Source organism: Copidosoma floridanum, unplaced genomic scaffold (genome assembly GCF_036245765.1).
Source record: "Copidosoma floridanum isolate Cflo_tuat_1 unplaced genomic scaffold, Cflo_Japanese_pri ptg000001l, whole genome shotgun sequence".
Classification (NCBI taxonomy): Eukaryota; Metazoa; Arthropoda; class Insecta; order Hymenoptera; family Encyrtidae; genus Copidosoma; species Copidosoma floridanum.
In genome coordinates this window covers 1,734,621-1,758,841 of record NW_028321878.1, presented here as the reverse complement: position 1 = coordinate 1,758,841, position 24,221 = coordinate 1,734,621, and the positions used below count along the sequence as shown (strand labels likewise).

Here is a 24,221-nt window from a genome sequence, read left to right as displayed (position 1 = left end):
TGTCAGACGTTGTAGTTATAGTTTTCGTGTCAAATATTAATATGCTCGTTCTATTCAACTATATTGTGCATGATGATTTTATGTTGACGCATTGCTACGTCAATCATAACGAGGCAATGAATTTCGATACAAATGTAATTTTGTGATGTTATAATTGACGTAATTTTGCTTGAGGCCAGTACTGTTGAACTTTGTTCTTTACTTTTATTTTCACACAATTAAAATTAATTTACTTGATGAAATTTTAAACTAGAACTCTTTTAAGAAGATTGTTTTAATTAAAAAAAAAAAAATTAAGTTTCCATTTTGTAATAAAAACTAAAAATATTTCATAAAATTCTTGAATAAAAATTAAACTTAATAAAGTGGCGACAAATGTTTACTAAGAGATCATTTGATAATCGTAGTACCAATAATTTTTCAAACGCTATTAGTTTTTAAAGTACTACATCTTTGGGTAATTTTTTACATTTTTGGATATTAAAAACGTTTTAAAATCTACAAAAAATTTAAATACACAGATGCGATCAATAACACTAGAATTTTACAGGGTAGTGTTCACACTGCCGTAAAAGATGAATAAAACCAACGATTGATGTTATAAACGCTGTCTTTATTTCCGAGAGCCCTTTCTTTCCACACGAAAGAAAGAAAAATTCTAACTTAGCCGCACACGTTACACTACAAGTGACGACAGCTAGTTTGACAACTGTTGGTAAAGTTACTTAACTAACTTGGCTGAGCTCAAAATGGTCATTATCAATTTTGACAATTGGCACTTACATAAATAACAATAAATATTTAACACTATTTAATCAACTTGATACACAATATTCTCTTTCTACAGTCAAACACTTGTATTTACAACATCGGGACAATCAAATTTGTTTCATCCCGATGAAAAAAAAAAAGCTCCTTCATTTACTTTATGTGCCTCGTCGTTGTTGATAATACCTATTCGGACGTAAAACGAACGGGAAAAATCATTATCTCTTTTTGTACATCAGTTGAGCCATTAACGATTGACTATGGAAAAACGATTAAGTAGCCGCACTAGTTTGTATAGTCCCCTGCTTATTGTCGTCATAGGCGATCGCGAGGTGACATTTCCAGTCCCGGAGCACCGCTCTGAAAAGAGACAATACAAGGAGTGTGCATAGGTAAAAAGAACAAAAAACGAATAAAAAAGATGTACAACTTACTTGCGATCCGTTAATGAGCGTCGGCATCGGATTGTCGGATCGGCGCGACGAGCTGCGGCAGCGCAGAGCGCGGCACAGCTCGCGCGCCATTTCCGAGCACAATGACTCCTCGTGGTTTCGGGTCTGCGAAACTCCTTGTACGGAGGCAGAACAGGTTGGCGGTGGTGGCAGCGGCGGTCTATCCTCCTGTCGAACAAAATTCATTCAACATTTTCGTACTTAATTACCATCCCAAAAAGATGTGTATTTTTGCGAGTATCATTGTAATATATTGTGTGTATTTTTAGTTGTATACTCTATTGGGGGTTTCAAATGCAATCCTCACCTGCGCCTGGCTTTGAGCATCGAAATCCACTGAGGTAAGCTGCTATACTCTTTATTCAATAATCGACGAGTTCATGCTGAGGATCAATCACATACACATGCACATTCCGTAATTATGAATAACAACGATAAAAGTCAAGTGGGGGAAAAAAATGAAGGAAAACCATCGGCAACTCACGCTTTCAGCCGGTGCGCTTCTCTTGGAGTTGTAGCAAAATTCGAAGATAGCAATGAGTACCGCAAACGCCAGTCCACACAGCAAAACAACGAATATACCACCTGCACACGTGAAAGAGCATTGTTTATTTGCGCGATGCGGATAAACGGTGGGTAAATTGGTAGTGATAAATCACCAATATTGTCGACCCCGAGGGCATTGGCTTTGCTCTCCTTGCCCTTCTCGTTCCTCATGCACGTGTCGCTCGGGCTCTTCCACCACTTGTTGTACAGTATTTGGATTTCTCCCTTCTCCTGGAGCTCGAGGATGGCCAGCGAAATTTTATCCCTCCACGGCGAGCCTGGCGTAGAAACGAAGTATAAGCACACGCCATTCTTATGGACACAATTTAGCAATGACAACATGTACGTCAGCTCACCCATGGGCGTCGCTATGCCGTAGCCCTTGCTGTCGAGGAGACCTCCGACCTGCGTCAAGTTGCAGTCCCTCTGCACGATGTAGTCGAGCATCGTCGATTCCATGAGAAAGGCGTAGTTGCCCTGGAGGACCTTCTGGATGCCCTCCTCGTAGGTTGGCACGAACACCGATGGTTTCTTGTTCTCCATGAAGCGCCACATCTTTTTGTACGTCTCGATCATCGAATCCTTCAAAAGTTTGGAGGATGTTTTTTTTTAAGTCAGTCAGAAGTAGTTTGAATTGAATAAACATGTAATATATGTACCCTGAAGAAGGTCATTGTGCTGCCGCTCTCGAGGGTGCCGTAAGATATGTCGGTCTGGCTGGCGAGATCCTCGGCGTTCTCGATCGGCGTGATCATGCGCTCGACCGTTAGAAAGGCCGCCAGGTTGGCCGTGTACGAGGAGATGATGATTAGGGTGAAGAACCACCAGATCCCACTGACTATCCTCGTGCTCGCGGCCTATTATAAACATTAATTGAATTGTATTATACAGTGTGTCACTTGTGTTCTCGGTTGTGATTTCGCAAACGCCTGGCAAGTGAAATCGTTAACATAATTTCCCGTAGTAATCACATATTGTCACACGTTATTTCACACCTGAGTCAAAAATTTTCATCGCAATTACAAAAAGTTAATGTGACATTCTATAAATACGATACACATCTAATCCATGTGTAACAGTTTTCGTACTGAGTGGTTTTTACGGGAATCCTATACAGAACCAGTTCTGTTTGTATACTTTGCTAAGAGAACCGAACCAAACCGAAAGGGGCTTGAACGAACGAACGAACCTGATATGTTTTCCACACAATCTTGTGTTGATACCCTGAATAACCTTGCAGTTTCAAGTTAAAGCGTAACCCGTCCCGATGGTTACGCTTATTTTTACAGGAGCGCGGCTTAACAACTAATAACAATGCAGTGGGGTGTTGACATTTTGTTTCACAAAGTTTACTTTCGGAACTCAATAACCCACAATTTATAACATATAAACATTATGTCGATCGTGTGTACTTAATTAACCTCAATTTTTGGGTTGTATAAACCGTCAAGAGTGTCAAACGCGACTGAATTACCCATGTATATCATGAATGATCGAGTTGGGTCCATAAAAATATATCTGTATTTCACAGATTATAGTCAATCTACGTGTTGTATCGATTGTAATTTTGTGCTCTGGTGAAAAAAATGTACGCAATCAACAAAAAATTTCTAATGCGCTCACCCTGGGATTGAGATCACTGCCCTGCTGCATGAGGGTGCCGATGGTGAACCAGAAGCTGTTGGCCAACGAGAACTGATTCTCGACGACCTCGGCACCAGTGTGACACGGGTACTGGGGCTCGTTCCACTCGTACGGGCTGAAACGCGCGACTACGAACATCGTCACCGAGACGAGGATGTACGCCGCGAGCACGTACAGCCAGATCTCGATCGCCAACGGGTTCATGAAGGAGAAGAGCCGCGCCTGATGACTCGTCGGCACCTGTACCAACCACCAGGTAATTTTTTTTTTTTCGTCGTCCAATCGTGATTATCATCATTGTTCAATAAATATACACGTATTTATGATACTCGTAATTGACATATAATATATAATTATGTCTTTTGCATATTTCTTTCTCATTTTTAAAGATGAGCACGCAACCACTGGCTTGGTCATTAAGGGTTAATGGAGCTGAAAATTCTCGTGCTGTAATACGTATACTGTTCAGTTAAACCGTCACGTAGCGACAAAGTTAGTTTGAGCAGCTATAGCAGCTTCCGATGAGTGTACGTATGCATCCATGTCTAAAAGTACAACCTCCTATTGGTCTGGTCAGCGAGATGCGATCCTTAGTGTATAATACAAGTGGTAGCAGTTAGTTGAGCCACGAGCCCGAGAGGAGGTGCAGGGGGAGGAGTTTCGTCCAGAGGCCCGTCGTCGTGTGCGGCTGTCACGTCCAGCGGGTCCTTTGAGTAAAACGAGCATCCCATTCATCGAGTGTATAGTTGCTCGTAGCTTTAATTGCGCACGAGAGCGGTCAATTTGCAGCGATTAAAGGGACCTCGGAGCTACCTCTGTTTATTATAGACTGCAGCTGTTAGAAGTACTTGCTCTCTCCTCGAGGAAAACTCCTCACACTCCCCATCTCGTCACCCTGTACTGCAGATAAATTGCTTTCTCCGCTACATGTACACTTGCTCGATCACCGTGTACTCGTTGTACCCTCCTTCAGTTCAATTTATTGTTCTTTGTTTGATTTCGACTAGTAAGAATTTCAATTACCTTGAATAGGATCGATATGCCAAGGTTCATGAATGGTTTTGTAAAATCGATGACGCTCTCCCGAGCGTAGTTTATGGTCATCGATCCGACTGCCAGATCTGCCTTCTGAAAGTAAGAGAAAAAAGCATGCATCATTTGGATTCGTCAAGTAAAATATTTGTACATTGATCATTTCATGGCATTGTTTTAACTTTTTTTTTGTTTTCCAAGCTCTATGTAAATGCAGGCACAAAGTCGCAAAGAGGCGTTAATAGGATTAGTATGAAACTACGGGTTGTATTGCAAGCGATTCGAAAATGCTTAGAAGAAAAAAAAAAAAAAAGAAAAAAAATGTTAATCAGTAGATCAAGCCATTCAGAATGAGAAATACAAAAAAATGGTTTGCCATGCGAAAATAGTCTGGGCTACGTAGTCCCATAAATAGTTCCTATTGTAAACTATGTACACCTATTGAATATTTTATTAGTTGCAAAAGAACTCGTTGCAGCTTCAATCGAGAGCCACTAATGTTGTATCGAAAAATGTCACCCATCGTATTTTCTCCAGAGCATACATGAACAAATGGCCGCAATCTCGAATGCGTGTTTGGAACATGTGATGCTGCTATACCTGTATCGTATTGTAACCGTGTGCGCGTAAGTGTCCATATCTTTTTTTTTTTTTTTTTTTTTTTTTCCTTTCTTATTTTCAAGCTTCACTTTTCCTTGGCGCCGTTGTATCCATTTCGCTGGTGTTGCATGTCACCGCCTCAGATTTTCGCGAGACTTTATTTATTATATGGCCATCCGGTGAAAAGTAACGAGCCGGTGTCCCTCTACACTAGTGCATACCTATGTACATTCCGTTTTCCCTCTTTCCCGAGGACCCTCGCAAGCTGCGATTAATCTTATTCTTCAGCGTAGGAGGCGCCTCGCAACTTTCGTATAATGAGCTCAATAACAACAACAAAGACTGCCGGTGTATGCCCGGCTATGTTTTCATTCATCACCTTGTATCTACCTTCCGGCTCTTCCGAACCGGTTGTGAGAAAAAAAAGAGTCACAATGGACAGCACCGGCAGCGAGTTTTATAATTCTAGCCGACGAACTTTGTTTCGGAGCAAAAAGCCCGACTGAATCGACCTGGTTTTTGTTTTCTTCTTACAACGCGTTGGGACGCGCCATGGCTTTTAACGAATAAAGTTTTTTCACCCCCTCCACTCCTTAATGAAAAATAACGATGCCTGCTTTTTTAATTTTCGCGCGAAACAAGTGGAAAAACGCGAACCGAGTCAATAGTCGTAACGAAACGAGAGACACGAGAAATGCCATTGTTTCAGCAATCAGTCCCAAAGCGAAAACAAAAAAACGATGTTTTTGTTGTCGCATTGTCGATGCCGTCGTTTACATGCGTATACCAGCACGGCTCAATTGGGTATACGCCAAATAACGCTCGTCATCAGTTCCATCGGAAATGTAACGAAGCTCAAAGCCGCATTTGTCGGACCACTATTATCTACATACACATCATCCACACGGTACACGAGACTCTTTGGCCATTGCTATATATATAATTATGTTTGATAGAGACGTGGATTGGATACACACTGGATGCTACACGACGACCCTTAAATCTAAAACAAAAAGCCTATCCTCGATTATTGAACGAGCAGTTGCACGTGCGTATGTATACAGGTATATATGCCTCGCGCGCCCGAGAGAGAAGCTCTAAAAGTTCGTTCGACCGATGAAACATCACCTTTCCCCCATACCACCGCCAATCGGGTTAGCTCACGTATTTGAAATGGCCACTGTAAAGCTCTCTCACCGATGCGCGAGAAAAGCTCGAGGTTAAATTTTCAGAAGATAGAGAGAAGCAGGATAACGTATGGTCATTAGCGCCTGTGGTAAGGATAACTGAAAAGTGTAAAAAAAAAAAAAAACATTCCCCGCGCACACAGAGAAGCGAGGGTGAAAAAGCACATCAGCATCATACATGGTGAGAGAGAGAGAGAGAGAAAGAGAGATGGGTCGTAACGGCCACTCACGTATGATTGTCTGGACGGCGCTGGGAGGTGAGGTGAGGAGGGGGGGGAGCACTTACCTTGTCCATGAGTTGTCGTACGATGCCGTTCCACTCGCCGGTCTCGTAGTCGTAGACGCCGTACTTGCCGTCGGGCACGAGCTCGATCCTGTAGGCGAAGCCGACCATGTGGGCTATCTCCTTAAGAAGGTCGATGCAGAAGCCCTGGTAGCGCTCGTTGCCGCTAAAATTGTCGACGCCGCTGCCGCCCCCTGAGCCACGGCCCCGCAGCATCACGTACGGCTGCTCCTGCGGCATTAGTCGGTATCACCCCCCTGCACATCTATATCGCGCGACCGTGTGCTCACCGAGCTTCGGACCTTTTTTTTCTTTCTTTTTTTTCAATTTATATTCCTCTAATGGCGCGCGCATTTAACCGACTGACCCTCGGTCAGTTATATACATTCCCCCATTTTGGGTATTATATTTATACAGGATCTCTCTATATGAAAAACGTAATTGTATTTACAGGTGGTGGTGCGAGTAAAAAGTCGTGCGTCAAAATCAGTCATCACAAAATAAAGTCAGGCAGGTGTTTTAGCGTGTGTGACGGTGTATTATATATAATATAATATAATATATAATAGCTAGCTGGTGGTGATGTGACGAAACGAAGGGAGCGTGAGAGATAAGTAGTATCTTGTGTGGCTATACTTTGTTAGCTGTGTTGTTGATGACACGATTGCAGATTGGGTGAAAGATGTACAGAGTGAGGGTGAAAAAAAAATGAAAAAATGAATGAACGTGGTGCACTGGTATGCAATGCGTACATGTCGCATGAGTTCCCGGACCATTCCGTTCCATTCTCCCGTAACGGGATCCCTGGCCCCGTACTTGCGCTCGGGCGCGAGCTCCAGCTCGTAGGCGAACCCGAGCACGTTGGATATGGCCTCGAGCAGATCGACGCAAAAGCCGTAAAAGCGCGAGTTGCCGGTGTAGTTCTTGCTCTGGTGCATCATCACGTACGGGGTCTCCTGTTGTGTCATCATCCGACATGTATATATTACACATCCAATCGTTAAATCACCCCCCTTTCATTGATTTTACGTGCTTTTATTGCATTGTGACATTAGGTATACACATCATAAATATGTACCATAGCCTGTGTCGTTGAACGTATACAGCATATATTATAAGGCCAACACTGTTGAATCGACGAATGTATAATATAATTATTATGTTAGAAGCGAATAAGCTTGCTTGCGTGGTAGCGTGACGAGAGATTCAAAAAAAAAAAAAAAAAAAAAAAAAAAAAAAAAACATTGTGATTAATTGGACAAATAACACATTGTGATTATAACATCGCATGAGAGACAATCACAGACACTTATGGTATACGTGTACTATACTTGGTGGGTAAGCTGCTGCTGCTGTTGCTGGAGGGTTTTTCATTTGTTTTGTACTGCAGTTATACGTATTGAACGTGATATACAAACTTTTTCTCTATATGCATATAATTATACTAGATGGATTTTTGGTTTTGTTTTGTTTTTTTTTTAATCATGAAAATTACATCATCCGCAAAGGATGACCGCGACGAAATGATATTATAACGCGATGCACCGCAAATTCAAGCGGCGAAATTGTATTATTTCACTCGCTCGGAGTTGAGTGTGGTTTTCCGAGGGGACGAGTCGACAATTCGATAAGCACTTGAAATTCGATTTCGCGGGTCCGCGAAAGAGAGGAGGCGGCCGTGTGTACAGCGACACCATGTAATCAACTTACCAAAATGGTGATCACCACTAGGGTGACGTTCGTTGAACCCGGCTCGAAAAAGGCTGGCCTGTCCGTCACGTTGACCCCAACGCCGGGCCGCCACTCTCCCACCTTCACGGTCGGAGACAGCACATAAGCATTATCGCGGGTAATGTTAAAGAGTGACAAACAGCGCAACCGGAGGATAAATAAATATTATACCTTGACCAGTGAGTGCTGCTTGAGCTTGAGCAGGTCGAGCTTGAACTGTATCCGCCGGCCCTCCTTGAACTCGATGGGCCCCGACAGCCCCTTCATCTCCACCTGGAAAATACTCCACGCGGGGGATTATTGTCATCATCATCATCATCATCACGCTCTTCCCCGTTTATTTGCAAGATAATTGCTGTATTTTTCGGTGCTCTCGCAAGTTTTTAAGTATACACTGTCGTGAAAGAGCTCGGGAGCATTAAGATGCAAGTCGGGGCGCGTGGTGCACGGACTCTCGAGAGGAGCTTAAAAAATAGCCCTCCGACTTTTCCGAGAATAAGCCTTTGACCTTATATATACACCTTCCGAGGGAGGGAGGGGCGTCGTTTGGGTTTATATATACGTGGATTCGTGACTCCCACGCAGCGACAAAAATGCGCCTACGCACAATGTGTGTATCGCGTGGGCAGTATATTTATGTTTTCTGATGAATAACCGTCCGTCACTACTACACGGCATATCATATCCCCGAACAATCGGAGCATTGTTGCGTGTACAACCGATCGCCGACGGTCCAAATTTTCATGGAAAAACGGGTGTTTTCCATACACCTGCCTGTAACAATAAAAATAACGGAGGGTGGGGGTAGCTATAGTATTCAACTTCAACTCGGTGTTTATATTTGTGCGAGTCTCTAGTGGGTGCTTTGATTCGGAAAAACAAACTCGCGGAAGAGGCAATGCAAACACAAACAGGTGGCTGAATTTATGAAATATAAAAAAAAAAAATTTGGGCACGCAAAGGATGAGTGGGAAAAAAAGCACGTTCAAAAAGTATAGGTAAACTCGTATTCTAATACCTTCATCCACGTAATATATGGATATAACGTAGTCGTAACGTTGGCAAAGCGCATTAAAAAAAAAAAGAAAAGAAAACCGATTATCGCGCGTTTCCGACAATCCCTTCATTTTTTTTTCTCCCCCATCCCCTCGACTTTAACGGCATTGTCTGCAGTTCCGTCCGACGCAGGAGCACACGCGCATGCACATTTCTCACGTGCGACGTCGGAATAACAACATCACCCGAGCCAGAACCTGGAGATGGAGGACCAGAGTCGCGCAAACTCGGGGCCGGAGGAGGGAAGATAGGACAGTGCAACTCGAGCGGAAAGGGACGCTGCAACTTCAGCTGCACCCACACATGAATACGTATGCACACACCCACACATGCCAGCCAAAATTGAAACTCGGATTACAACCGAGGACCGTAAATTAGGGGACCACCGGACGAAGGCCTGGCTAAGCTGGAAACTTGCGCCTCCACTGTATCCAACATACATATATACATGTACATCGTATAGCTGTCAACTGCGAGATAGCAACTCTATATACATACGTGCATCTATCTCTTAACGTGATGCATTCTCGTGATTTTTATTAACAACACACCTATACCACCTAACATTGCATGTGCGAACGCGAGCAGATATCTTTTCTTTCCCGCTGCGCTTGTAGCAAATATATAATTATTCGCTGCTCTCTACCGCCTCCTTTTTACCCTGCCTCTTTGTGTTTCTTCTTCCCCGATGTATATAGGTATATGTATTTTCTCATCGTTGTAATGAAGTTGGGAGAGCAGCTTCTCTCGGGCAATGAATCCTCCTTCGATACAAGGGCGGCAATGCAATTGTTCTCTCTTTTCCGAGAACTTTGCACCATCGTTTTTTTTTCATCTCAACGGAACGAAAGTTGAAAAAGGTCCGCGATGAGTTGTCGCTCGGCTCGCTAATTCACCAGCGAATGTCGGAAACCAAAAAAAAAAAAAGAGCCCACGTGTCGACATGACCGACGGTACAGCAGCATATTTCGAGAGCTCCTCGAGACGATCGAAAGAGCCCGAGAAAAAAGAAATGGGTGCGCGTGGTTTATCCCCCTGGAGTATCGACTGCGACCGGAAAATTTTTACAGCCCGGCGAACTAGCCCCAAACGTGGTCGTCAATGACTCGTGCGGGCTACGAGAGCCACTCGCCCCGAGGTAGTGGTGGTGGCGGGGGATATCGTACGTATACTTTATGTACTTCCAATGTAGCCCCCGAAAGTAGCGGAATCAGCAAAAAAACAAAACCACCCCCCTCCCGTGTGTGTGTTTTCTCGAACTCGCGCGCTTAGCTCGGCGGAAATTCGTTTTTATTCCCCAGCTGGTAAAAGTACTTACTCGCCGTGGTTGGGGGGCAGGTAGGTAAATATGTCTCATTAGAGCGTGCTGCGAAGATCATGTTACCACGGAAGAGATTATTACGTTGGGCGAAGGAGTGCAGTCGCTGCATTGGCGTTTTTTTTTTTTTTGGGGTCTGATAATTACGTACCCATGCGCCTTGGTTTTTCATCATTTGCCGAGCTAGCATCCACCGAGACCAAGGTATAAAAAAGACAAAAGAACTCGACAGGGTAACAAATTATCAGAAATAAGAATTGCTCGCTTTTGGAGGGATTGTGTCAACGAGAGATGGAATCACGTGCAGTGGTGGCTACCCGCGACGGGTGTCGTTCGCCGCGATAATTAAACAATTTGCGCCCCATCCGAGTTGAAAAGCGACACGCGCCTCTTTGCATGCGTTTTGTACGATCATTTCTGCGATTCGTACCTTTATTGTACATGTACATACAGAAGCCGAGGATTTTGCGCCTTTCGCGCCAGCGCTCTGTCACGAACGTATACATCTGTACGAGCGCGCGACTAATCTCTTCCCATCATCCTCCCGTAAGCTCCTTTCATCGGGTTTCGTATTAGGCGTATCGGAAAAAAAAAACTTTTCTAGGTGTCCGTAAAAACGAGCCGGACGATTGAATTTTCCATTGTTTTCTTTTTTTTTGCCCCCTATATGTACACGTTAGAGGGGCTAGGGGAGTGAAATATTTTTTAGCGATAAAAACTTTAATCAAGCTCGCACCGTCACCGCTACACGGGCCCCAGTTGGCGCGACGCCAGATCTCCTCGGGAGATGTATAATTTACGAGAGGCAAGAGCTCTCCTCGTGTCTTTGCTATCGAGGGTCGATTGGAGTTTGGGGGGAGAGGTGCGAGAGCTATCATTGATATACCGTCCGGGCAGGAAGTCGCGGTACTAATGCACACCTATACCACGTATCACTTTTCGGGGGGCTGTATCGGCACCATACACTATATAGATGTAGTAGAAAATATATAAGAGCGTATAGGCGTAGCGTACCGAGTTGATGTAGTTGATGAGAGATAGTCCTCCGTCCCAGGGATGCTCGAGCTCGCAAGAGATGTTCATCGGCCTGAGGGAGTGCGACTGCTCCAGGGCTCGCAGAGCCACCGCGAATACTTGGACGCTGTCGTACATCAGCGCGGGCTCCGCCTGCAATCGGAACACCACGTGTGGACCAATATAGTGTACAATATATATATATATATATATATCATCAGATGTAATTGAAACCACTAAGTATAGTCATTTGATAAAAGGAGTCGAATCATTTGGAAAATAGATCAAGGGAGTTTTAAAAGGTAATTAAGTTCTTTGAGTCGGTAGTAACCTACATGTACAGGGTTGATTCAAGAACGGCTTTGCCCAAAGTGTATTCACAAATACGCGGTAGCCAAGAACTTTCTCGGGCATCTTTTTTATCATTTCTCCCGCTATACCTTTGTATACTCGGGGCATTTCAGTTTCGGGCCTCTTGTTTTCTTTTTGATCGGTAACTTTTTCCAACGGCCGGCGCCTATACACCTACCCCCCGGCTTTTCCGTCAAACTACTTTTCTCGAGTTCTTTCTTCCTCTTCTTCCGCCTCGAGGAGGAGAGCTGAGACGAGCCGCCAGTTTGCTCCTTTATTTATTTTTTTTTTCTTGCCCCGACTTGCCCCAGCGGTGGGCCGGCTTGCCGTCGAGTAATGGAAAAGTCACGCCAACTCGAGAGATTCCGGCAAAGCTCTTTACCTCGCAAGGGTACGCTCGCGCGCGCGGGGTGACGATTAAAAATTCGTTGCCCGAATGTGTACAAGAAAAAGTGCTCCTTTGCCCCCCCCCCCCCCCCAATCACACGCAAATAAGCTCGAGGCGAAACTTTCAACCGTTTGTTTACTCCTCCCCCTCCCGTCATCCAAAGGAGGATCGGAGAGGGGGATAGGCTCCTTTTCCCTCCTCTCCTCCGGGGAGCAAATTTCCTTTTCCATCTCCCGCAGACTTCCGCATTTCTCGATTTGCGTGCCTTTCCCCCTCCTTTGTTCCGTCGCTCGCTCGACTTTTCCTTTCTTCTACTCTGGTGCATCTGCCGCTCGCTTAAAAAAAAAAAAAGGCAGAGGCTCGCGTCGACCGTAAACAAGCCTCTTGCGCGTGTGGTGTGAAAGGTACCGCTTGCCGGACCTGACTCGCTTCGGAAATCGAATCCTTTTGAGGCTTCCCCCGGGAGCTGTACGTCGCGTGCTCTCTACATCTGCTGCGATTGGGATGAATATTTTTGGTGGCCAAATGACATTGTACAAGTACATAGCATACGATGAACATAATTAACAAATATCATGATCCATTGGACATACCTACCTTATATTATACACTTTGGTGTATATGTCGTTACCCATATAGCCGATGATGCACTCTGCATAATGAATCGTGCAGATGCGCAAACCGAAAGGAGTCGTGTTGCGAATCGAGCAAACATCGCGAGTGGATTAACAGAGTGAGGGGGGGGGGGGGTGAAAAAAAGGTGTGACGAGAGTTTGTTGTTTCTCCATAGCAGTTGGGAGCGGACGTGATTTGACAAGGGGCGTCGGTGCGGCGATAATCCATCAGGGATCCGTCGAAACGAGCGCGATTGGAAAGCTGAAGCTTTGGATGCATTTTTTCCCCCCTTTTTTTCTTTATTAAAATCTGTAAGAGTAATTGGTGATTTTTTTTTTTTTTTTTTTTTTTTCAAAGAAAAACACAGAGCTGTAAAGAGTACTCTCCGGCAATTTATTTGAAAAAAAAATATCGACTCTCGTTTTAAATCTCTCCATGAAAAAAAAAAAAAAAAAAGAAAATTCGTTGATTTTGTGCGAGGAGAAAATTATCAGGTACGCCCATATATACATAGTGTAAGTTGAAGGAACGGGAGGATGATGTAGCTGTGGGCAAATTACGCGTGAATTTCACTAATGAACCCATTATATACGCATTCATCAAGTTTTAGGTCGCTGTCGAGCGTATGTGTGTATGTATGCGGTACAAGTATATCTGCCGCGTTGAAAATTTCCAGTCTCCTCTGCACCACTTGGCTAACAAATTGTTATTTAATTTTACACGTAACTAAGATGCAAAATCGCAAATTTTTTTTTCCCCCCCCAAGGATCGAGAGCTCGCACGTGGATGATATAGAAAAAAGCGCCAAAACAATCAAACAGCAGCGAGGAGCATGTATAGGGATGATGTGGTTTAATGGTGCGTGTACAATGGCATGTACATATTATATATACAGCAGTTCGAGCGTTGCAAGCTCCGAGGGACGGCGTCAACAGGTGCATCGTGTATCCCTGGCGTATTTGGCGCGCACACACATATCCGAGTACGCGAACTTTGTTCCCCGCCATCAATTAGAGAGAAACCAAGGAGAGGCGAAAGTCCCGAGATATATATACACACTGCACGGCGGAAGAGATCGGTATATGCAGTATATATATACGTAGAGACGAGCTCGTCGGTGGCACAAGTACAATGGCGCGCCCAAGAGAATCCCACCCCCACCCCCCTTCTTCTCGTTATCTCTCTGTTAATTCGAGCGTGTTTTTCATTAGTTCAACCCCTACAAGCTGAGAAGACGTGTACCATCGCCCAATGTTACACCAACTTGGAAGCCAATCTTAATCTCCCGGCGGAGTTTAGCGGCTCTCTTAAATCTCGCCGCGGTATGATCGACTCGCTCCGCTTTCTCATTTTTGTCTTGCAATCGAAACAGCTTTGGTCGACGAAAAAAAAACAAAAAAAAAGTCGAGAACTCGCTCGCAATTGAAAAAAAATGTGCGGAAATTGTCAGCGAATGAGGGGGACTTGGTTTTTTTTTTTTTTTCTCCCTGAAAGTCAAAATGCGCATGTAACGTGTGGAACAGGGCGACAAAAATCGGTAAAAACTTTGACGATTTCTCCACGATGATCCTCAATGCGGTGTCGTGCAGCGTGTATAGGTACAAGAAAGGATATAATATATACACAAACGCAACCGACTATATCGGTAAGCTTTGGTTTTCACGGCAGTCCTACATCGAATTACACTAGGCCCGTTATTCAATGCGAAGAATCGTATCTCAAAAGCCTTTTTGGAGCTCTCCCTGTATATACTTGTCTATTTACACCTCGTCAGCGCGAGCGACTCCTGATTGCAATTGTACTATTTCGCGCTTCGATCCGCAGAGTCTACACACCCGACACGACCCTCGACGCGCATGTACGCATCTTTTTTTTTTCCTTTTTTGCACGCTCGCGTTTAATTTACACGCTGATTTGCAAAAAGCTCATCCCGTACGCATTTTTTTTTGCCCCTCGCGTCGGCAACTTGTACACGTATAATATGTGCGTGTGCCCTGCCGGCGTCACGCTGGATTAAACGCTCGAGTGTGTGCACATCGGGCAGACTACGACGACGACGCCACTCTGCCAATCTTATTAAATATACCCTGTACGTGTATACAACGGGAGCGCGTGTATACATGTATAGTATTTATAGGTACTGCTGCGCTGCTTGGCTGACCGTAAAATTGCAATTGAGCCGTGTATAACGTATAGTACATTGTGTATAGTCGCCGTCGCGCGCTAACGACTCGCAGATTCGTTATAGTTTGTTGCTCCGCTGCGCGTGATGTATGCGCCAAAAAAAAAAAAAAAAAATGGTTTGTACAATATATCTCCACGTCTACTTGTCGATCGTGATGATAATAATAATAAAAGCTTATTATTTGTCATGTAATAAATTTAGCGAGTGGGTAATCACTGTCGCGAAAACATGGACCAATTTATTTGATGATGGGACAAGGTACAGGCAAAGTATATAATATTACGTATACCGATAACAACACAATGGTGGTGCACACGCGTGTAAAATATACATCTTACTCTATAATAAGAGTATGGGTCCTACCTGTATGACGCGAGATTTGTTGAGCAAGTTGTTCCCGTTCTCGCCATATTTTTCCATGTCCCTGAGTACGTCGCGCACGTCGATGTCGTCCGCGTCCACCAGTCGAAAGGCAGTTATGTTAACAAAGTTGTACTTGAAGTCCTCGAGATCGAACGTTTCGATGTCCTGCGACGATTGAACGATAAAACAACGCACCTTTGTTGCGCCAAAACTTTTTGGATTTGTATTATTATTCTCGCGCATGTACTTACGAAAGTTGTGAACAGGTAATGGTAGTTGTAGTCGTTCATCTGCAGCTCGAGGATCTGCAAATCCCGTTAACACAGTTATTTGCATGCGCAAGTGAAGACACACATAATATAATACATGGAAATGATGATGTAACAATAAATGTAACAATATTGTGATCTCACCACACGTAGAAAGTGGTGCATGTTCTCTGCCCTCGTGTCGACGATCATGTTGCGTATCTCCTTGGCTTTGATCTCGGACAGCACCTGCCGGTACGAGTTGGGATCGACTTGTCTCAGGTGTACCTCTATGTCCTGTGATTTGCGCGACCTCGCGAGCTCTCGGAGCTTTATTAAACCTGCAAAGTGTGTAATTATAAAAAAAAATAAAAAAAAAATAAAAAAAAACCCCTCCTTTTCCCACATACTTGTCGGGGGAGTTTCGCGCGAAGCTAAGTACATTCTCATCAGCAAAAAAAAAAAAAAATCATTATCATTGTGGTGCTCGACCCCATTTTCCCAGAAAGAGGTCGCCGGGACCAGTTTATTTAATATCAGCCTGCCTATTACGTTGGTGTAAAAATACCACTATAATCGGCCGAAATATCGATCATACAATAATATAAGGTCATCCGACTGCAGGTGTGTATGTATATATGCAATAACAAAATACACACGCGGATTTTATTAAAAGGTCGATGAATGACGGGGAGAGAGCGGAGCGCGCTCGAGAGGAGAGGGAGCGTGTCAGCGCGAAACCCGTGAATAGCGACGACCCGATGGAATCAATACCTGCGAGCGTGCCCGAGTAATCACGGTATCATCTCAACTTGGAGGTCTTCGCACTCGGCTCGCTCGGCCGAGCGCCCGCTCCTCCTCTTCTTCTCTTCCCTCTCTTATGCGCTCTCTGCGCGATGCACACCAGCTCTATATTATATATCACACACTTGCCCGTATAATATATTATACATGGGACGATTTATTGTTACTATTTACGTTTTACTCGTCGTTCGCCTTATCATCCGACATCTCGAGGGGACACTCGGCTGATGGTTTGTCGGTTAGGCGACGCGCCGATACCAATTAACGCTATTAGTTACCAGCCGACACGAACCGGTGAGAAATCAAAACAAACCCCTAAACAACGGGAAGGTACCGCAGGAAGGGGGGCAAACGAAAGTAACGGAGGTAATCCGGATAATTGCTGCTAGCTCCAAACGAGACGAATTGGGTCGGCCGGAAGTAGGGTGCCACCTCGAAGAAAGAGGCGATGATTTTTCTCCGACCCCGTGCTGTGGCGTACCTTATGCCTATTGTGTACATATATATACACGCTCCCGAGGATGTCGTTCGTTCGGGTCCAAAATACTTGCCGCCCTGTTATCTATTTTGGCTACATCTACTGCGCAAGACGGGGGAAGGGCAATCGCGTCCCCGAAGTTTATGGGGAAAATCCAAAAGGGGATGGGTACAGAGGGTTCGTTTCACCGACTCACGCTCTGAACTCTCAGCCCCGAGTCGTATAAAAAAAGGTATAAAATCGTCCGGGTCACCTGTAACTTTTACGACGGAGATTCGGCAAAAGGGTAAATTTTCCATACAAGGGGTTTTGCACGTTTTTTGTTTTACGCTGGGTCCTCGAGATGAAAAACGTACCCTTTCACGCTTTTGTTTGCATTGCCGTGTACGGGGTGGGGAAAGGGGGTAAATAGGAAGAAACACGGAGTGGTGGATCAGTCATACACTTGTTCGAGGGAATTTCAGGACCGAGCGAATACGCATGATAAATCGAATCAACGAAGCGGTAGAGCTGCGCACCTCCATCTCGCCAATCACCTCGCGCGCTCTCCTTTTGGCTTTTATACGACGGTGAGCATCGACTATTTTTTTTTTTTTTTTTCGCGAGTCGGTGGAAGACGAGGGAACAAACAATAAAAGGGAAAAAAGTTACTATAGTCATCCTCGTAGACGATGGCGACTTTGGTCCAGTTGAGGAAGGCCATGACGTCCTGGTAGGCGGCGTTCAAAAGGCTTTGTGCAGGGTGCAAGTTGATGCTGAACTCCTTGGCCTCGGAGTCCAGGTCCAGCCTGGCCTCCAGGTGCGGTATGTCCAGGGCGTCGCATATACTGTGAATGTGCTGGCCCAGTATTGGATCCGACGGACCGAATATGGCCTGTACGCCGAGTTTCACCTGCTGGCAGGCTGCAAGTAGAACACATTACATACCTCTTTGTACTTACTATCGTTATACAAGTTTATAGGTATATAATATTATTATTATTGCCAGGGAGACACACAACCCACGCAGTGTATTGTATGAGGTATACCCGCGCACTTTTGTATACCTTTTTGTTCTCCGCTCATTTTCTCTTCTTCTTCTTCTTCTTCTCCGTCGTCTCGAGCTGTACTTGTATGAATACGGCCGTTTCGCGTTAATTGGTGCCGACGCCAGTAGCAGCGCCACTTTGATTAACGGGAAAATTACGTTCTACTGCGCAATTCTTTAACGATGTTTTTTTTTTTTTTTCCTCCAAATAAAGGCACTTTTTCGACCATCGATCGCGTGATACATGAGTATTTGTTGAAAATAGCACGGTAATCGCTGTTGATTTGAAAGAAAAAAAAAAAGAAAAAAAAAAGAAATGGAAATGCACGCCTGTACATTATTGGAGCAATTCGGTGCTCAGAGGTGACGGTTTATTATAAGAAACAAAGAGCCGAGCTGTTTTGGCCGATCGATAGCTAAATATTTTCTTTGTTATTGGATGTAGCGAACTTTATCCTCGCCTAAAAAAGATATGTTCAGTAACCCATTTTATTCTCGCTAGACCAGAGAAAAGGACGAAGAAAAAAATGGCTGAGCACGAAATAAAGAAGAAAACTCGAAAAAATTTATGATGGACAAACACTTGAGCTCTCGTGCTGCTGAACAAAAGGCAAGATTGAGGTGCGAATGCAGAAACGGACAAGCGTATATTTTTATTCCTAGCCATTTCGAGGAGCTATCCTCTGAAATGTATAGAAGCTCTCCGCGCGCCTCGGCTCGCTCGGTCCAAGCAATTTGATTTCCTTGAATCTCGTCACCCCCCCCCCCCCCGAAAGTTCAACCCTCGAATCAATCGAGCTTGGCTTTGCGGATGAGCATCTCCTCTCTCGCGCACAAAGAACTATTTCGGCTTTGGCCACGTTGGAATCCTTCAAAGGGCCATTAGGTGTACTCGGCGATCGATGGCTTTATATACGCTGTTGACGGCGAATCCATGGGAAGATCAAGCGCAAGGGATTAAGTTTTGTTTTATTTGGTCAATTGGTGCATGCACCGAAGCCAATGAGACACTCTCTCTCAGGGGGAATACCTTAAATGAGAAACTCTCTTTCCGGCTTTTTTTTTGCTTTTTTTCCCTCCACAAACTTGGATTAGATGCGACGGAGAAAGGATTCGTTTGATATTCAGTTAATTCTTTGGCTGCAAACGCGATAGGAAAAACCGATTCGTTCGGCGCTGTCGATAGTGAAACACGTATATGGATACAGAGAGGATCAGAGAGAGAGAGAGAAAGGAACTAAATCCTGAAAGTAAAGCGACTCGTATGCAATTTTGATAAAGCCATTTATACATCGAGAGTAATGTCTATTTGTGTGCTGCTCCCCCCTCCCCCCAAAAAAAGAAGCTGAGCTAATTGGAACAATTATTGATCCATCCGTATGCGTCTCGAGTCGGGCAGTAGAAAAAAAGGGGGTATAGGTACTTGGATATTAATTTCAAAATTACCTTTTTTGGACGCATGAAACGAATCGTCCTTAGGCACGTATTGGATGTCGTAAATCAAAGTTGTGTTTGGCAGTATACTTTTGTCTTTGTTTATCTTGTGTACGGCGTACTTGAAGGCCAGCTCAGTGCTGCTATTTTGGTCATGAGTGAAAATGGCACCTGCGAACAAATTGCAATTTTTTTTCTGCATGTTAAAAGAAAATACATGAGTAAAAGTAAATTCAATAAGCATTCACCATTAAAATAACTCGTCGAGTAATTTAGTGACCATTCAAATTATTTTGGGAGACGTATTTCTGCATATAACAGATGAAGTTTCGTTGTTACATTTGAAACTATAACTTCAGTGTAATCATATTAAAAAAAGAGAAGAAAAAAAAAAAATTATTTAGAGAAATGCTGATTGTGAGAAGCCAAAAAGGGTGATGGTTTGTATAAAAAGAGCAGAGATCAAAAAGACGAAGGTGAAAAACGAAGCCGCAAGTAGTTCAAGCTCACTTTGCATACACGTGTAACGCGATGAATTGAAAACACGGTATCATATACATGCAAGACAATTTCCTATGCTGCTACGGAATTTCGGTTGCTTTGATTTGCAGGTAAGGACGGGAGGAAGCTTCTTTCACGCAGAAAGGCGCCGTCCGCGAGAGTCATCTTCCCGAGATAAAGACACCCAACGGCCGGAGGCGATACCTCAGTTATACACACAAAGGCTTAAAAAAAAAAAAAAAATCACTCATGGCCCGTACGTGGTTCCGAAAAAGCAGGTACTCGATCCGTGCCTTGAAACGCTGCCGGCTGTATACCGAGCGAAAAATAAGATGTGTACCAGAGGGGTATATACCCGACACAGGAGCACTGCCGACACCTCCATTTGACGCTACGTATACCGCGAGATGCCTCGAGACTCTTGGCGATTAAGGTCACCCTGTGTGTCGATCCGTCTTTGTCTTTTTTTCCCCCCTTGCCACACATCAAGGCGAAACACTCGGGCGTGCTCACATCGAAACTTGGATCGCTCGAGCCTTTTAAATAAATAATTTGTAAATTTTGCATGCGTATAATGGGTTAGTCCGCGAAACAATTTTACGCTCCGAATGGGTACTTGAACGACCGGCTACAGGGGAACGAAAGAAAGAAAGAAAAAAAAGTAGCATACAAGCAAGGCGATTAGTGCACGTCCTCGCTTTGCTCGGAGGGGTCTGGCTATCCAGAAAACGTTTAGGGATCGCTGCAACACATGCCCAGACCGTCACTTTTTTACTCCTGCAAGCCCTTTTCTTTTTTTTCACTCTAAGTGCAGGTAAGTAATTCACTTGGCTCCGTTTAGCTGTCGGTGATGCTTTTTCTCTCGTATCTATACTTGGGGCACGCGTCTTCGCTACGAACCTATACCTACACACGATTGATGTGTTTCACACGACTATATACATGTTTTTTTTTTGTTTTTTTTTTTTTTTTATAAAATTTTGATTTTAAATGATGCGGAAACTCATGTGGTTTAATCGAGTACAGCACAAAATTGTTATTCCAAAAAACCGGCATTACAAATAAAAATAGGGATGAAAAAAAAAAAAAAAGAAATGATAAAACAAGTGGTATTCTTCTCGTCTTCCAAATGGGCCGTTCATTACACCAGGTTGGTATAGGGTTACGGGATACAGCGATTTTTTCAACTATAGCACGAACAACCTACGCGTGTGGTTCTTTTACATCAGTATCCGCGCGTATGCAACATTTGCAACAAGCCCCCATGGGCTCTCGAGTTTCGGGCAATAAGTGCATTGCCGTGAGATTTTTACGCCAAAGGGTTGGTAAGTCAATCCCCGAGCTCGTTTCACGTATTACACAATACTTATCGTACAGAGGCAAGCGCGCTTATCAGCCAATAGACATGGGTATATACGGCGCACAGCGCAATAATATATATAAGCGAGCTTCGAACGAATGTAACCTTACAGCCCCGTATAGTACTAATGTATAATATACTTATATATAAGCAAAAGCTCACGCGAACACGGGTCCGGAAAGGGCGCAATCACCGCCATATATGCATACGCATACGGGTGGACGAGTGTAGGTGAATCTCGCTCGTGTACGTATAACATGTTTATATATATATATTTATAGAGGTGTGGGTGTGCAGAATAGAAATCCGTCCGGGGGTCCAGGGTTAGATAGGCGAAGCCCTCGTGTGCAATCGCATTACTGGCCCTGCCCCGTTGTACATATACAGCTCCGGGCAACGATGTGTATATATATGTATGTGTATCGTTATATCCCTCTCTATTTTCTTCCCTTCCATTATATATATACAGCCTCGGTGGCAGTTGACGCTGCTGGCAGTGCTGGCACTCCGTCAACTTCCCTCGAGCCCAAGGCTCCGTGGTTTAAATATCGAGTCGGTGTTATTGGGTCAGGATGTTCGAGTTTATATCGCCCATCGTTGACGAACTCGCGTTTTTTTGCGAAAGGCTCTCTCTCGATTCGCGGTATTTTACGCCGGGGCACCTTGGCAGTTTGCGGGAAATACATATATGTGCCGGGTGGACAAGAATTTTCTACCCTACGCTCGCATTAAAACTGAATAAAGAAGGAGGAGGAGGGAACGATAATTGGCTCAATAAGTGCACGAAAGCGAGGTGGGGGGGGATGGAGGAAAAATAGCCTCGTGAAAATAGGGGCGGGGGGGGGGGAGTTGGAAATAAGAGCGGAGCAGAAGCCATCGGAGAAATTAAGGAAATGTGATGGCTGCGCGGAGGGAAAGAGAGAGCATTAGGGGGAATAGGGTAAAAGGTTCACGTAGTAGTCCGGGACGCCGGAGAAGGCAATGCAGCGTAAGGGAGAGAGTCGTAATAACGCTGGTGAAAGGAGGACGCTCTTCTTCTTCGCTTCGTCTTGGCATCCGTTGGGTGGAAACAGTATATATCTCTGCATGATGGGTGTCTACGGGAAATCGCGTCTTTTGGCGACTAAATGTGTGTCTCGTGTTTACGTGTGTATAGGCGCACTCGGTGGATTCGTCGCTCCCATTATAGGATCACGTTTGTTTGCTTCGAGATAAGAGGTTTCCCCAAAAAAAGTTAGTATATATATACGGAACATACGGAGGTTCGGGGGTGTGTCGATCGATCACGACCATGAAATACACACACACACACTTATATATACCTCGGACAACTTTTTGGGGGATCGGATAAATGAATCTTGCTGGGATTGCAACGCCGAAAAATACTCCGTATACTTTCACGTTCTACGCGTGCGTCTGTCGAGAGAAAAATCCTGATCCGTGAAAGCTCGGTACTCAGTTTTGCTCCGAAACCATACCTGCTTCCTCAGCTACTAGTAGGTACTATTCGGCAAAGCGTTTGAATTTTAATTTGCTTGTTTCCCTCGATTAACCGATGCGTATATATCTGACGCTAGGTATAGCCTATACGTATGTATAACGACAGAAGGGGGCGTTATTTTTTTTCCAACGCGCGAAAAGTATATGTTACGTGCAGAAAGCTGTTGGTTGCTCGCGGTAGTAAAAAGTTTTAAAAGGGCGCTGAATTTATTATCATCTCTCGAGTAGAGCCGCGGGTCGTCAAGAGCACTCTCTTCCCTTTTCTTAAATGCCAGTTGTGGTCCGCGACTTAATTCCTTCCGCAAAATTAACTAAACCCTCTCTACTTTGGCGGCTGCAGCGAGAACGAAGGGGGAAAAAGTGGAATGTCCGAAAAACAAAATAATAATAATTTTTTCTCATCCCTCAAAATCGCAGCGATGGAACGTTTCAATGGCGTTGCGTGCGAAACAATGTAAAAGTTTATCATCGAGCCTGCAAAACTATCTCGGCTTTTCACGCGTTGGCGTCGGAGCGATTGGCGCGGCGTGCGATAATTTTCAATTTGACGAATAAATGGGCATATATACGTGTGTGGCCATCATCGCAGCCTCCCATCGAATCGTCAACTACAATTTCCTCGTTAATTGCGTTTCTCGGGGGGTCCACCGTTAATTACGAATCAGCCGTAGGATTAACCGGCAAGAGTGTAAATCGAAATCGCTCGGCGGTCGATGGAAATCTCGCGCATATATATACACGAGCATAAATGTCGAGGGCCATTGGCATGTGCTCCAAAAGTGCACTTCTGTTTTGATATATATATATGACCATTGGCCTACAAAATATCATCTGTATGCACAAATAACCAGACATGAGATCTCAGCTCTTGTATATAGGTATTTTTAGTATAGTGGGGCACTATATTATGTATTAGTCACAAAAAAAAAAAAAAAAAAAAAAATACATGATATTATTGACTTGTGATACCTGCGAGCCAAAAAATATATCGCAGAACAAGAAACAGGGTAAATCCTCAGCAAAGCTCATCGCATATTTTAAGGTTTAATTTAACACTCGTACTGTTAGACTAGTAATGCAATCGCTTGTTTTGTTCCCAACAAATAAACAAATGCTTTGGTATAAGAGCGGAGAGGTTTGAACATATTATAACGTATACGTACCAATTTTGATGGTGGGCGGCAGAGCGCGTACACCGGGGCATCCGAGCTGGTGGAGCGTCAGTAGGCATACGGATAGTAAGGCGGCCAGTGTGGAGCCCGGGTTCCCCTTCATAGCTCATCTCGGAGGCCTATGTGTACTATCGGAAGCTCGAGCGCCAGCTTGACTGCCCCTA

The 24,221-nt window shown here is 44.3% G+C and overlaps 1 protein-coding gene across 1 annotated transcript; it reads right to left on the bottom strand.

Moving 5' to 3' along the window:
• Positions 1 to 624: 624 nt before the first annotated feature.
• LOC106636310 (glutamate receptor ionotropic, kainate 2) lies at positions 625 to 24,221 on the bottom strand. Its single transcript, XM_023391255.2, has 18 exons — positions 24,049 to 24,221; positions 19,537 to 19,695; positions 17,715 to 17,966; positions 15,947 to 16,122; positions 15,785 to 15,838; positions 15,534 to 15,698; positions 11,632 to 11,784; positions 8,415 to 8,516; positions 8,223 to 8,324; positions 6,516 to 6,743; positions 4,434 to 4,538; positions 3,390 to 3,650; positions 2,426 to 2,623; positions 2,123 to 2,348; positions 1,880 to 2,044; positions 1,705 to 1,805; positions 1,203 to 1,388; positions 625 to 1,128 (listed from the first exon to the last, which is right to left on the bottom strand). The coding sequence occupies exons 1-18, from the start codon at positions 24,158 to 24,160 to the stop codon at positions 1,084 to 1,086; spliced, it is 2,790 nt and encodes a 929-aa protein (XP_023247023.2). The 5' UTR covers positions 24,161 to 24,221; the 3' UTR covers positions 625 to 1,083.

Excerpts from the sequence above, each read along its gene's own strand:
- LOC106636310 (XM_023391255.2), bottom strand. The coding sequence starts at position 24,160 with ATGAAGGGGAACCCGGGCTCCACACTGGCCGCCTTACTATCCGTATGC. Across the intron at positions 17,967-19,536 it reads GTTTCATGCGTCCAAAAAAG|CCTGCCAGCAGGTGAAACTC; the intron begins GTAATTTTGAAA and ends TTCTACTTGCAG. Across the intron at positions 4,539-6,515 it reads TACGACAACTCATGGACAAG|AAGGCAGATCTGGCAGTCGG; the intron begins GTAAGTGCTCCC and ends TCTTACTTTCAG.